This window comes from Megalobrama amblycephala, linkage group LG6, assembly GCF_018812025.1.
Source record: "Megalobrama amblycephala isolate DHTTF-2021 linkage group LG6, ASM1881202v1, whole genome shotgun sequence".
NCBI lineage: Eukaryota > Metazoa > Chordata > Actinopteri > Cypriniformes > Xenocyprididae > Megalobrama > Megalobrama amblycephala.
In genome coordinates this window covers 44,196,216-44,212,427 of record NC_063049.1, presented here as the reverse complement: position 1 = coordinate 44,212,427, position 16,212 = coordinate 44,196,216, and the positions used below count along the sequence as shown (strand labels likewise).

General features: G+C 37.6%; 1 protein-coding gene across 1 annotated transcript; it reads right to left on the bottom strand.

Moving 5' to 3' along the window:
- Window positions 1-463: 463 nt before the first annotated feature.
- On the bottom strand, window positions 464-11,023 carry asmt (acetylserotonin O-methyltransferase). The gene is given in 9 exon segments (XM_048192425.1): window positions 464-974; window positions 1,163-1,235; window positions 1,237-1,286; window positions 1,779-1,919; window positions 5,446-5,564; window positions 7,254-7,322; window positions 7,700-7,829; window positions 9,961-10,132; window positions 10,699-11,023. Coding segments are annotated over 9 exon segments (1,038 nt in total). The 5' UTR covers window positions 10,771-11,023; the 3' UTR covers window positions 464-762.
- Between the last annotated feature and the right edge of the window lie 5,189 nt (window positions 11,024-16,212).

Sequence of the window (16,212 nt, the reverse complement as noted above, 5' to 3'; positions counted from 1 at the left end):
TCAGATGTGGCCTGGGCCATTGCTGAGTCTACGGAGAGAGAGGAGAATCCCCACCAGTTCATCAAAAGTCCATGTCACCTTGAGGACCCATCTCTCCTGCTGCAACGTCTAGTGGTGGGATGTTTGCCGTGATGCATGACACCATAAACGGAGCCGAGGTTGCCAGTCTTCCAGCAGGGGGAGGACATTGAGAACTTGCCAGAACCAGAGGTGTTCAGAGGAAGAGCGGAGTTATCATCTGGTTCCACTGCTGTCTGGGCAAGCGCTGGAAGCCTACCTGGCCATGAATGAGGACCGAATCTTCGCTGTCGCGAAAATTATGGCAATACTCGGTAATGTAAGGTGTAAAGTGATGTTTATGTACAATGCTCGAGAGGTATCAGTAGAAAAATAACCAAAGCTATATACAACAGCAAGTGACACATTGAATCAAATCAAAAAACTTTTCATGTAAATCGTTTTATTTACAACTTGGAAAACTCATTTTTTACAGTGTAGCTGATGATATGACACTATAAGAGTAAACCAAAACAGTAAAACTTCAATCCAAGCCCTCTTACCTGAACACAGGTAAAACACGGTAAATATGAACACAGGCATGATGTCACTGATCTGTTAAAGAAGCATGTTTCAGCTGAGCAGTCTGAAAACAGATGATGTACACAAGACTTAATATCTTCAGTCATTTTTCTTCTCCAGTAACTGCATCTTGATTTAAGAATGTTTAGATATTTGTACTGGAATACTGAGGAAGAGCATGATTTATTTGCAGGCCAGAATGGCGTCGTAGATCTTGCCGGTGGTGTGTATCTGGACATGGGTGAATCCGGCAGCAGTGAGTAGGCGTCTGTAGTCCGAACCCTTGCGCTCGCGTCCCTCAGTCTGCACCAGCATGTTAAGCGAGTAAAGCTGCGCTGTCAGTGGACCGCTGTTATCTTCATGAAGAAGAGATTCGACCAGCAACACGCCTCCACCTGCACATGAAGATATTTTTGATCAAAAAAATGCTGCCTTGGTGAGCAGAAGAGACATTTTAAAAATCAGAGCTCATGTAGGGCAGTTTTCTATACAGGTCTATACTGAAGGGGATTTTCACTGATTTTCACTTCTCTCTACTGTTATTCTGAGATTAAAGAGGCTGTGTGTGAGTCTGTGTGTGTACCTGGTCTACAGGACTGGTAAATCTTGACCAGCAGCTCCACACTCCGCTGGTCAGTCCAGTCATGCAGAATCCGGAGCCAGAATGTAGAGATCCGCCTGCGGGAGAGCATCCTTAAAGAAGTCACCTGTCAGAGACAAACAAAAAAAATGTATCAGAAAGAGCTTTATTGTTTAAAGAGCATACTACTACCAACTAATGCAGGAGTCGGGTAACCTAAGACAATCAAATAGGTAAAGAGGTGTATGTATTTAATTAAATAAAGTCCCTCAAAATTGCATATGAACATACATTTTGCAGTAATCAGTCCTCATATTTTCCAGCACAAATATCTAAACATTTCTAAATCAGGATACATTTACTGGAGAAGCAAAATGAATGAAGATATTAAGTCTTGTTTACTGAAAAATTGATGTGAGTTTATGCTTAAAACAAGAACAACTGTCTGCCAATGGGCTCAGAAAAATTATCTTATTTTCCCTTTGAAATAAGTTTATTTTTCAGATATTTGTTCTTGTTTTAAGCATAAATTCACTTAATGGAATGGCTTAAGTGCCCATGACATTAACCTCACAGAGAGCAGCCAATGCTTCTCACACACACACATACACACACGTACCTTCACAGAAGGAGATCCGCTCGTCTTGATCTGACCCAAAGTGCTGCCGGGATGTTTTCACAACCTTCGGAAGGTCAAAGATGGTCACGGTTGATTCGGGGTAGGCCGATACACACTGTTTGGCCAACGCGCCGCTACAGCCTGATGGGAAGAGAGCGAGGAACAAACGTTACGTGAGGTTCAAGGCCACACATTATATTCTTGAGTTATTTCATCCAAAACCATCTGGACCCTCCGGACAAGATGGTTCACTGTTCTTAACCCTCTGGAGTCTGAGGCTGATTTGGGGCCTGGAGAAGTTTTGACATGCCCTAACATTTGTGCTTTTTTCAGTGGTTCATAAACATATTAATGGAAAAAGTGTCATTACACTGTATTCAGCACAAACTAGGCTACCATAATATGTGAGGAACATGTATGTACATGTTTGTGTTTTTGAAGGAATAATGCTTATGCGTGGTTATTGAAAAACCAAAAAACTTAAGTCACTGAAATAAAGCCAAAAAATATATATTAAATCTGTGTTTACAAGACTTCTGGGTATTGGAGGTTGTAGACTAGAGTTTTTGCTTCAGAATGATGTAAAAGTTATCCTCCCTACTCCTTTGTAAAAAAAACAATATATTGATTTAGTTTTTGTAAGACACTTTTTGTCAAGAAACACAGTATGTGTGGAGGCGTGAATCATCATGAATAATGGGTGATTCTCACCTGAGAAGACAAAAGAATTGCATAATAATGACCTGAAATGACTTGCATAATAATGAGACCTTTCGGTCAGGTAGGCTGTGAAAAAACCCTCTGTGATCATGTCTCAAGCTCATTATGGTGTATATCAAACATACAGAAAAACAGCAATACTGTGAAATATTATTACAATTTAAAACAATGGTATTCTATTATATACTTTAAAATATGTATTTCTGTGATGCAAAGTGTCTGAACAGTTATGTTACCTCTATAGCATTTCATATAGGCTTTTAGCTTAAAAGCATGCACATTTTGAGAAATATTGATGGATTCTCATGTTTATGTCAATTTTGACATAAAAAATTGACATTTTTGAGATCACGCAAATGTTAGTTTTCTTTATTTTACAAAAAGCACAACATTTTGTTTTTACTCTGAGTGTACACAAATAAAAGAAGACATTCTATAGTTTCAATTGATATATTACTTATGTTTCTATGACAAAAAATGACGGAGTATTTTAAGTCTGTTTTGCTGCAATGTGAAAAAAATCCTGCAAAATGCGCTTTACCCGACTCCAGAGAGTTAAGGACAAACTTTTTATCCTGCCATTATGAAGGGATAGTTCATATATTTATTATCTTCACCCAGCAATCCCTACCAAAGCGCCACTGATACTGCCCCTTCCAGTGCCCTGCATAAGCCTCCTGATCCCTCCATGCCTTTGGCCAGAAGATGGGACAGGGCACAGGGAAGGTTGATCACTACTGTTCCTGCCTAACCCACTCAGTGAGACTTAGGATAACACTGGAAAGCATACCACTTTCCTATATGAAAAGGAATGCTGCGGAAGCCACATCCTACCATAGGGAGAATCTAAGTGCAGTTTACACATATAGACTAACCCCATAGGGCTGTACTGTATATGGAAGTCCCTGGGGTGGCTCTTGCCCAGTTAGGGAGGAGGCTATACCTGACAGAGATTGCAGAGTGGACTCTGCCAAGGGAAAAACACAGGCTTCCGATTAGGAGCTACACTATGGAAGAATACACATATGAGATCCTACTCAGGGTCACTACATATGGTACACCCAGCCTAACACCGGCCTTCAAAACATACAGCAAGTGAAGGCCTGGTGCCAGACACTCCGCTATAGAATCTAGCAAAAGTGTTAGGTGTCACCCAGCCCACAGCTCTACATATATCTGTCAGTGAGGTGTCACGTGCCAGCGCCCAGGAGGATGCAACACTTCTGGTAGACTGCTCCACTAACCAGTGGGCCATCCTCTGCTTAAAGATAGCCTTTCCATTCTGCTGGCCTCCATAACAGACAAAGCGCTGCTCTGAGGTCCTGAAGTTTTGAGTTCTGTCAATTTACAGTCACAGAACACGAATGGGACAGAGCAAAAGCTAGGGCTGAGTCTGCCTCAGCGTTCACCACCTGGTCCCTGAAGGGAGCCAGGCCAGGGTCCCTAGGGTTACACTGGAGTCAGCCAGCCCGAACTCTAGGCATGATTCAACCGAAAACAACTGAAAATGCCTGCAGGTCCCCTACCCTCTTGATGGAGGCCAATGCAACCAGTAGCAAAGTTTTCATAGAACAGAATCTTTAGATCTACTGACTGCAAAGGCTCAAATGGACATTCTGAAGTGCTCTAAGCACCAGAGCCAAATCCCAGGAGGGTATGAAGGGAGGCTGAGGAGGATTTAACCTTCTCGCCTCCCTAAGGAACCTAACGAACAGGTTGTGCTTTCCTACTGACTTGCCTCCTATGGGGTCGTTATTTCTCAAAAATTGAGAGCAGCATATACCTTGAGGGTGAAGCGAGACAGCTCTCCAAACCATGTTGCAGGAAGGAAAGCATGGCTCTGACTGAGCACTTTCGAGGATCTTCTCAGTGAAAGAGCACCACTCAATGAACAGGTTAACAGGTTATGTCTCATAGATGGTGCTCGTGCCAAAGTGATGGTGTCTGCTACCTACCGTCCAGGGACCAGACATGGAGTTTCCAGATGTCTGGACACAGGTGCCATAGCATGCCCCATCTCTGAGAAAGTAGATCTTTCCTCAGAGGAATCCACCAGGGAGGGGCTGTCAGTTATGTGAACAAGGTCCGGTTGGGGCAATAGGGTGCAACTAGCAAGAACCTGCTCCTCGTCCTTCCCTGACTTTGCACAGTGTCTGTGTGAGTAGGCTCACTGGGAGGAACGCATATTTGCGCAGTGTTCCCTCGGTCAGGGAGTAAAACAACTGGCAGTGAAAGGTTTCTGGAGAGGCAAACAGGTCTATTTGAGCAGCTCCGAAGATGTCTCCAAAGCAGCTGGATTACCTGGGGATGGAGTCTCCATTCTCCCGGGAAGTGCAGCTCGTGAGAGCTTGTCAGCCACATGGTTGAGCACACCGGGGATGTGAATTGCACAAAGTGTCCTCAGATGCTTCCGACTCCAGAGGAGGAGATGGCGGGTGAGTTGCAACATGTGACAGGAGCATAGACCACCTTGCCGGTTGATGTACGCAACAGTCACAGTGCTGTCAGTATGGACCAATATGTGTTTGCCCTATAGAGACTTTTTAGGTGGCTCAGTGCAAGACGTACTGCTAGCAACTCCACAGCTCCATCTTGTGGATTCTTTGCTATTTTTATCCTCAAAACTGTCTGCAAGAGCCTGTGATACAGATCCCTGAGTTACAGTGTCATCTCTTAGGTCTCTAGTTTACTAAAAGGTTTGCATGTATAAAACTTGGGGTCAGTGTGTCTGGTTTGCATGACTAGTTAACTCCTGCTGGCAGAAAGCTTTCTCCATTAACAATCTTTCCAAGTGATTTGTTTTTTCCGAAAGAACGGATTATTTTGCAAGCAACATAAATGTCTATTTCATTTAAACATAGTAGATGGTGTGCCGATGATTACGTGATTTTTTTGTGCACCGTCTCCAGATCATCAGTGCAGCGGGCTCATGTAAGAAGCGTCTTACCTCCGAGATCACAGATGCATTTGAACGGTGACAGATTGAAAGCGGTGACGACATCACGGCCGCAGATGTTCCAGATAGAGTTCATCAGCTGCATGAACTTCACCATCTCCTCATCAGACCTGAAACACACACATCAGCTGAAGAACAGTCACATCCACTTAAGACCTTTGAGGTCGTTTTCTCACTTGATTTGATTGTTCGGCTCATTTCGACACCCTTAGTAGGCTCATTTGGAATTCAGGAAAGTTGATAATACCTAGAATAAAGGCATCTGTTTAAACTTGTGTACACATAAACCATTATCTACTTCAATAATTCAATTCATGTAAATTGTTAGGCTCCACAGATTAGGTCAGCCAGAACAGGGAACACTTCCCATAACACCTGATGTACTCGAATGGCGTCTACATTAATATTAGTCTCTCTCTGTTAATCCCGAGGTTTGCCGCAGCCTGCCAGATCCAGGCCGTATCCAGATGAGATGAAGAACCTGCATCTAGACATGACGATAACGCAGCCCTGAAGTGTCAACTAAACTATCCCCTGTGAAGGCCTCCTTCCCTTTCCTTTCCCTATGTATAGATAAAACGTTATCAAATTATTCCAGTTTGCATGGATCAAACACGCAAACCTATAGACTAAACACATAAATGAACAGTGAGAATGCATTAAAGGTATTTGGTTTTTCAGTAGGAAAGGTGTCATTTAAGCGGCCCCTAAAGTAATAATTAACAGTTTTTTACATTCCATTAAAAAACCAACTTTAGCTCGATAATAATTTTCCTATTGTCACTGTGAAGCTGCTTTGAAACAATGTGTATTGTGAAAAGTACTATATAAATGAAGATGACTTGACTTGACTTTGTGTCCCCATTGTCACCCCTTCCTTGTGGAGTCCCTTAGGGGTCTATTCTAGGTTCCGATGCCGTTTTGGCTTGTACATACTCCCAATTAGGATCAATTCTAAGAAAGTATGGCATTTAATTTCATTGTTATGCAGACAACACACAACTTTATCTGCCATTGAAACAAAAATATACCAGCTCTTTAAAATGATTGGACTGCCTCAAGGGAATTAAAGCTTGGATGGCCATGATTTTTTTTACATTTTAATGAGAGTAAAACTGAAATTGTGATATTTGGCCCAAATAGTACCCTTGTGGCCCTCAACACAGAATTGGGTTCCTTGCTTCCCTACATTAAATCCTCTGTTAAAAATCTGTGAGTAATCATGGACAGTGATTTTAAACTAAATTCTGTGGTTAAAGCCAGTTTTTATCAGTTAAGGCTTTTATCCATAGTCAAACCTTTTTTTTTTTATAATTTAAAGACTTTGAAAGTGTTATACACATCTTCATCTCTTCTCGATTGGACTACTGTAATTTCCTCTATGCTGGTATCAGCCAGGCATCTTTCTCAAGCCTGCAGTTGGTGCAGAATGCCGCAGCTAGACTATTAAAAGGAATACGCAAGCATGATCAGATTTCTCCTACACTGGCCTCCCTTCACTGGCTTTCAATGCATTTTAGGATTGATTTTGAAGCTTTAGTGTTTGTTTATAAATTCATAAATGGTCTAGCCCTGATCTACCTTTCTGACCATATACAACCATATGTCCCATCGAGGTCCCTTAGGTCACGGACTACATGCTCCTGGCTGAACCTAGAGCAAGGCTGAAGCATAGGAGAGATAGGGCCTTTGCAGTTGCTGGCCCTAAAGTATGGAATAATTTACCACTGTCAGTGAGGGAATGACATTGAAGCCTCCACACACACGCACACATACACACACACACACACTGCTCTCACCTGTAAAGGGCTTCAAACAGGTCTTTGGAGTTGACCCCAAAAGCCTTCTCATACTGGTTCTTCCCGTCTCTGAGGTGGAAACGTCACGACAAAGAAGAAGAAGGTTGTCAAATGGATCCAGGAGTTTGTACACAGATGCAGTTTCTCTCACCTCAAAGTGACATCAACACTGACTCTGCTGAGTCTCTAATTCATGTTCCTGCTCTTATTGTGAACGATTCATCAGTAATGTTATTCTGCATTCATAATCATTCATCAAAATGAAGAATTTCCTTTTCAGCTGATGACATCAATTTCTCCTATCAACCACCTTTATACAGACACTTTCACCATTATCTAGAGTGTGTGCAACAGGTTATGTTCTGATATGTTTAGTTATGATAATTTAGAGGCCTTAAAAATGTGCTGCAGATAGGATACAGTACAGCGCTAAATGAGTTTCTCACCGGACGGCGTCGGTCAGGTAATGCCAGCACAGGTAGATGGTTCTGGAGCTGTACTCAATCGAGTGATACAGAGACTTCGGGCTGGACTTGGTCAGAAACACGCTGGACATTTCTGTGTTACTGTAGAGAACTAGTAAAGATGTGAAAAAAACACAATTACTCACAGTGCGTTTATATTCAGCTGTAAAATATCAAAGCACTGAGGTGCAGATTTATGTGTTGTACTTGTACTTTACTGTAAATGTAACTGATTACATTTAATTCATAACAGAATCAAGCTGACAGTAAGTTACTGAATGATTTTCTGTCTTCTAAAAGGATTTTTAAGTAAAATAAATGAGTGTCACTGTACAATGAGGTTGAGCTTTTTAACATTACTTCATGCATTAGGCATCAAGAACTAACTACCATTTTTTTTACACTGCAAAAAATTATGTTCTTCCTCAGTTCTTTAAGTTCTTTAATGTACAGTACAGTCCAAAAGTTTGGAACCACTAAGATTTTTAATGTTTTTAAAAGAAGTTTCATCTGCTCACCAAGGCTACATTTATTTAATTAAAAATACAGTAAAAAACAGTAATATTGTGAAATATTATTACAATTTAAAATAACTGTGTACTATTTAAATATATTTGACAAAGTCATTTATTCCTGTGATGCAAAGCTGAATTTTCAGCATCGTTACTCCAGTCTTCAGTGTCACATGATCCTTCAGAAATCATTCTAATATGCTGATTTGCTGCTCAAGAAACATTTATGATTATTTTCAATGTTGAAAACAGTTGTGTACTTTTTTTTCCAGGATTCCTTGATGAATAGAAAGTTCAAAAGAACAGCATTTATCTGAAATACAAAGCTTCTGTAGCATTATACACTACCGTTCAAAAGTTTGGGGTCAGTAAGAATTTTTATTTTTATTTTTTTGAAAAGAAATTAAAGAAATGAATATTTTTATTCAGCAAGGATGCATTAAATCAATCAAAAGTGGCAGTAAAGACATTTATAATGTTACAAAAGATTAGATTTGAGATAAAAACTGTTCTTTTGAACTTTCTATTCATCAAATAATCCTGAAAAAAAATATTGTACACAAATATTTTGTACAATTGTACACATTAAATGTTTCTTGAGCAGCAGATCAGCATATTAGAATGATTTCTGAAGGATCATGTGACACTGAAGACTGGAGTAATGATGCTGAAAATTCAGCTTTGCATCACAGGAATAAATTACTTTGTGAAATATATTCAAATAGAAAACAGTTATTTTAAATTGTAATAATATTTCACAATATTACTGTTTTTACTGTATTTTTAATTAAATAAATGTAGCCTTGGTGAGCAGACGAAACTTCTTTTAAAAACATTAAAAATCTTAGTGGTTCCAAAGTTTTGGACTGTACTGTATTTCTATATACATTCTTAAATCAAGAACTGTATATAGAAATACAAAAAAAAAAAAAAAAAAACTATTTTAAATATGAAACTAAAACCACCAGTAGCTGGTGGCAAATCACTTAATGCGTGAGTCATTGAATCATTTACTCAACTGATTCATTCAAAGCAGATGATTCATTTAGTAATGAAACACAACAGTTCTGCTATTAAATTTTCTATTTTTGTTGCTGAAATATCAAAAACTTGTTTCTCAAGTGTAAGTCACAATATCACATTAAAAATCGTGCTCATATTCATGAAAACAGCTGCCTTTCTTTTGTGATATTGCATATACCTGTTATAATAATAATAATATGCATTTATATAATAACATATACTTATACAAGTACATTTTTGCAATCATAAAATGAATTTCTTGGGCATTTGTATTAATTTGTACTTTTAAAAAATCTGCCAATGGAGTCAAAAAAATAATCTTGTTTTCCCTTTGAATTAAGTTTATTTTTCTGACCCCACTGGCAGATATTTGTTCTTGTTTTAAGCAGAAAATCACTTAATTTTGGATATTTTTTTCATAAAACAAGACTCATTTTGCTTCTCCAGTAAATGCATCTTGATTTAAGAATGTTTAGATATTTGTGCTGGAAAACAAGACAAAAATGTACAGAGGAAAAACATTTGCAGTGAATGGTTGAAATGCTTTGAGTTTGGACATCAGAAATGTAATACATTTGTCAGATTTCACATGATGATCAGCTTGAAGAGGTTTCTTTTCCCAAGCTTTCTAGCAGTCCGAAGCACCTTTAACTGCAGATTCAGCTACTATAATACGGTGTTGATCAGTGAACGGCGTGTTTGTGGTACCTGCTCCGTCAGGGTTTGTGTGTGCGTTCAGAAGCTCCAGGCCGACACATGCAGACAGCAGGCGTTCAGTGCCGTCCTCACTGGTGTTCAGAGCCTGAGCCAGCTGTGACGCAGACATCCACGACTCATTCAGCAGCTCAAACACTCCCAGCTCACACGCAGTGAACAGAGTCTGACAACGAAAATCATGTTCTTCCTCAGTATTTTTATCTTGTTTTCCAGTACAAACATGTAAACATTCTTACATCAAGATACATTTACTGGAGAAGCAAAATGACTGAAGATATTAAGTCTTGTTTATTGAGTTTATGCTTAAAACAAGAACAAATATCTGCCAATGGGGTCAGAAAAATAATCTTAATGTTGAATGTTTCTTGAGCATCAAATCATCAAATCATCATATCAGAATGATTTCTGAAGGATCATGTGACACTGAAGACTGGAGAAATGATGCTGAAAATTCAGCTTTGATCACAGGAATAAATTACACTTTACTATATATTCACATAGAAAACAGTTGTTTTAAACTGTAAAAATATTTCACAATTTTTACTGTATTTTTGATCAAATAAATGCAGCCTTGGTGAGCAGCAGAGACATCTTTCAAAAACATTAAAAAAATCTTCATTATTCCAAACTTTTTAGTACTGTTGTACAAACTCACTAAGACAATAAAAGTCACTTTGGACAGAAGCGTCTGCTTAATGCATGAATGTAAATGTTAACATCAGCCCTAACCTTTGAAACCAGGAATCCCTCCATGTACTCCAGGATCTTTCTCGGGTACAGCTCCTCATCTGTAGTGGCCATGTTCAGCAGCGTTTGCTCCGTTCTGTGTGTGAAATACTGAGCGCAGGGCTTTACAGAGAGACGTAATCAGATTATACAGATTATACACGTCCAGATTGAATGGACACAGAGAAGTGCTTTTAATTCAGACCCCAACATTTATTACTCGGAAAGCAAGAAGCTGCTTATTCGTTGACGTTTCAGCAGATGGAGATCCAACAAAACAACAGGATCAACCAGAACTCGAAAAGATAAACACCTCCATGAAGACTGATGTCCGTTTCTAACATGTAAACCAAAACATTTAGAATAACACTGCAAAAAAATGATGTTCTTCCTCAGTGTTTCTGTCTTATTTTCCAGTACAAATATCTAAACATTTCTTAAATCAAGATACATTTACTGACCATCATTTTTGCAGTGAAAATATTCATTTTTTTACTCTGTAAACTAATATTAAGCAGCTCTCTAGAACATTGTGCCACTTTGCAGTCAATATAATAATTTTCAATATAATAGTAACAATAAGTTAATAAAATTTTAACTCATTATGAACCTGATAAGTGTGTTTGAAGATTTGTAAAATGCAGATAGATAGTTGCTGCATTTCTTGACAACCAAAAAATGACTAATTAACACTAATGAACTGTATTAATATTAATATTTATAAGCAATTTCATAATCTTTTTACCATACTTAATGTCATTCACCTTGTCTTTTTTATAATGTATTTAATATAAACTCTGTGGATTGAACAGAGATACATCAACATGAATCTAGCAAACAAGATAATAAAGTCTTTATAATATAAAGACTTTTACATTTTTATAAAATAAAGATACTCATTTTAGCAAATATAGTTTAAGAAAAGTTCTGTAGGATGCTGTAATGTTTTATTAAATCATAAAAATGTCAAATTAATTAGTAAAAATCAAAATAAAACACTTAATAAAAAATGAATATTAAATATTTAAAATATTGTATTTGTTTACCTGCATGTTGCATCAGAGAACTGTTAACATGTGAATGTGTTGATAAATTATTGAAATTTAAAGGGGACATATATTGTGAAAATCTGACTTTTCTGTTTTTAAGTACTATAATCGATGCATCTACCAACCCAAAAAAACATGAAAAAGGACAACCCAGTAACTTTGTTTTGGTAAGCCTTTCTCTGCAAGCATGTGAAAAAACAAGCTGCTCAGATTTCACTCCCATACTGGGAAGGGGATTACAATATTACTGCCCCCCTTAATCTGCACGTTTCCACCCACGGTGCCGTCATTTTGTTCTTGCAAGCGACAACGGTGTACCAGTTCTAATGTTCACAAACGAGGGTCAATTCAACCTTTTTTTTTTTTTTTTTTTTTTTATTCAACAATTGCACAGTTTACATGAGCGTTCATCTCCTTTATAAAAATAACATATTGTGCAGTTTCCAACATTGCAAGTTTTTTAACATAAACAAAAAATAAAGAAAAGACTCACATCATCATATTTTGCCAGGGGAAGTACAGACTTACAAAAATATATCAAATTGTTTACACACCTTCACAGTTTTTGTTGCCTTTTGATTAAGAGAATACTTAATCGTGTTGATATATTGCTTGACCTCAATGTTAAAAGCAATAAAAGATGTTTTGGAATACGCAAACTTACATTTATGAATGTAAAATTTTGCCAAGAGAATAATGAGATTAATAATGAAAGTTTCATTAGGCCTAGTCTTAGTTCTGTTGAGGTCATAAAGGCCAAAAAGAACATCCTTCCAAAACAACTTGAAATCTTTCTCAATTTTTTCTGCAATAAAATTACAAATGTCAGACCAGAAACTCTGGACAAAAGGGCAGTGCCAAAACAAGTGGGTAACTGTTTCAATACTCATAGAGCAGAAAGTGCACATTACATCAATGTCTTTTTAAAAAAAATTTACAATATGATCATTAGACGGGTAAAACTTATGAATTATTTTAAATGATATTTCTCTAATTTTGTTGGTCAGCAAATATCGGTTGGGTAAGAGCCAGACCTTCTTCCAGTCAATGTTTTGCACAAATTTATTCCAGTATGGAACCACATATGGGACTGTGATAATATCTTTTTTGAACAGGGATCTAATTAGTTTATTGTTCTTACCATTGTTACAAGAAAAACAAATCTTACCAACTGAAGTGTCAGTCAGCGATAACAAAGTTAGTTGTTGTGTGTCCAATCTTGGTTGAGCTCTATATAACATGCAGACACCAGAGGAAATTGCTCCAAAGACTTTAGCATAATCTCCAGGAGACACAGGAATTTTGTATTCTTCTAGAAACTCATTATAAGAGTAAAGACAACCATCCCTGTTAAATAATTGGTCAACAAAAATAATGTTATTATTAAACCAGTAATCAATAAATAAAGATTTGTGTTTAAACAGTATGTCTTTGTTGTTCCATATGTAATATTTGTTGGGTGAAAAGTTGTGTTTGAAAATAAGAGACCATGAAAGGAAGGCCTGGCGGTGAAAGGATGCCATTTTTATCGGGACTTTATCAATATTATAATTACAGGTTAAGAAATAGCTCAACCCACCCAGTTTTGACAGAATATGACACGGTATGACATTCCAAATAGAATTAGGATTTTTAAAGAAATGTTTCAACCAATTTACTTTAAAAGTATTATTAAGAGTACAGAAATCGATAAAGTTTAATCCACCCTTTTCATAGTCATTTGTTAGAACAGACTTCTTCACATGATGAGTTCTATTTTTCCATAAGAAATTAAAAAGTAGTTTGTCAATCTCAGCAATATGTTTTTTGTCCACATACAGAGATAGAGCTGGATATGTTAACCGTGATAAACCTTCTGTCTTAGACAGTAGGGTTCTGCCTCTGAGGGAGAGATCCCGCAACAGCCACTGGTTCAGCTTTTTTCTGGTTCTTTGAATAATAGGGTTGAAGTTCAATAAAGTCCTTTTTTGTTGGTCCTTGGTAATTGTGATACCTAAGTGAACAAGTTCACTCTTGACTGGGATATTACAAATGGAAGATTTCAAGCAGTCCTTAATAGACATGATTTCACACTTATTGATATTCAGCCTTAAGCCAGAGGCCATGGAAAATTTTTCTATGGTATTTATTGCACCAGAGACTTGATTTTCATCTCTAAGAAAGAGAGTGGTATCGTCCGCCAGTTGAGATATAATAAGCTCTCTACCACAAATATTGATGCCGTTTATCTCACTTGATTTAATATGATCAGACAAAAGCTGGGCTACCAATAGGAAGAGGTAAGGCGAAGCCGGGCACCCTTGTCGGATGCCTCTAGAGACATTGAACCTGGGAGACATGCCACCTGGTAGTCTAATTGAGCTATTACTATTGTTATAAAGACTTTTAATAGCTGAGGAAAAAAAGTCACCAAAACCGAATTTTTTAAGGGACTGTAAAATGAACGGATGCTCAACGGTGTCAAATGCTTTGTAGAAATCTACAAACAGAATGAGCCCACCTTCCTCTACCATTTCTGGGTAATCTAAAATATCTAAGATGAGCCTAATGTTATTTCCTATATGCCTTTTGTTCATGAAGCCTGATTGTGTTTCGTCTATGATGGAGTCCAGAACAGACCGTAATCTTCTAGCCAATAAGAGAGCTAAGATTTTATAATCATTGTTAAGTAAACAAATTGGGCGCCAATTATCTAAAAATAATTTGTCCTTGTTTGGTTTAGGAATTAGGACTGTTATTCCTTGGGTCAGAGAGGTGGGGAGGCATTCGTTTTCAATGGATTCTAAGAAGACTTTCAATAAAAAAGGGGACAGTTCAGCTATAAAGGATTTATAAAATTCGGAGGATAGCCCGTCACACCCTGGCGATTTGTTATTTTTTAGTTGGTTTACAGCTTGCTGTACTTCTTCAAGTGATATAGGCATGTCACAGTGCTCTCTATCCACTTCGCTTATTATCTTCACTGAAAGGGAGTTAAAAAATTATCAGACACAGTTGGGCTATATTGAGAGCTATACAAGTCTTTATAGAATTTTGAACAAAACTCAGATATTTTACGATGATCTTCAGTGATAGCTCCATTAACATTTAACTTACTGATACTGTTGTTGGTGGAACGATATTTCTCTAAACTAAAGAAATAACGAGAGTTTTGTTCACCTTCTTCTAACCACTTAGAGCGAGACCTGATAAAGGCACCCTTTGCTTTTTGCCGATACATTTCATCAAGTTTGATTTGTGAGTAAGATAACCCTTCTTTTTCCTCCTTTGTTAGGGAGTCAAATTCTCTGCAGGATAAATTTGTTATATTAGAGACAATCTTTAACTCCTCCGCTTTCCTGGCTTTGACTGTTTCAGCACCAAACTTTCTTAAATATTTTCCTATCTCATATTTGAGCAGGTCCCAGTTGAGCCCGAAACAGTTTTCTTTGTTTGCTTTAGACCAATAAAGTGAAATCATGTCCTTAATCTTATATTGGACTATCCCATTTTGCAGTGCAGAACAGTTAAGCTTCCAATAACTTGAGTGTGTGGTAAGTGTAGAACCAGCTGAGATATTAAGAGATATGCAAATAGCTTTATGATCAGTTAAGGGAGTAGGGCAGATGCTAACATCAACATAATCCTTGTTTAAACTGTCAGATATAAGCCAATAGTCCAGTCGTGATTGCCTAGAGCCTGATTTATTACTCCAGGTATACAATCTGCTATTAGGATTCTTCTCTCTCCATATATCTATCAATTTAAATCTTCTTATAAAGTCAGTCAAGTATGAGTCTGAATTGTTACGCTGAGAGGGTAGACTTTTATCTATAGAACCGTCTAGAATAATGTTAAAATCACCTCCTAACAATATAAGCGCATTTGGGAATCTAACCAACCAACCTGTAAAAATATTTTCAATTGACAACAAAAGGTTCACATTTTCTTTCTTGGTATTGTACCCATAGATATTAGAAACTAAGTAGGTTGAGTCATTGTGTTCAATAACTTGGCAAATAAAGTGACCGTCTAGATCACATTGTGTGGTCAAGACATTTCCATTAAACCTGTTATTTAAAGAGGCTACCCCAGCTGACCGCTCTGTTCCGTGGGAGAGCCATATAGTATTTCCCCATTGAGACCTCCAAAAGTTAGAATCGTCCTCATTAGAGTGAGATTCTTGAAAATAAACAAAGTCTGACTTGAATTGTTTTGTGAACAAAAATAATGCTTTTCTCTTAACACTATTGCGAAGACCCCTGGCATTTAGTGAGATAAATGACAACATTAATAAAGACAAAAATAAAAACTATGAAAGATAAAGAACTTAACCTTAGAAAAGCCTTGGTTAAATAGCCTACTACTAGTGTTGATAAGTAACAGTAGGCTGTCGAGATCGGCACCATATTAAGGATTATAACTCAGCACCATAACATAACCTTAACATCACTCACGTAAAAAAAAAATAATGTTCAATATCATATAA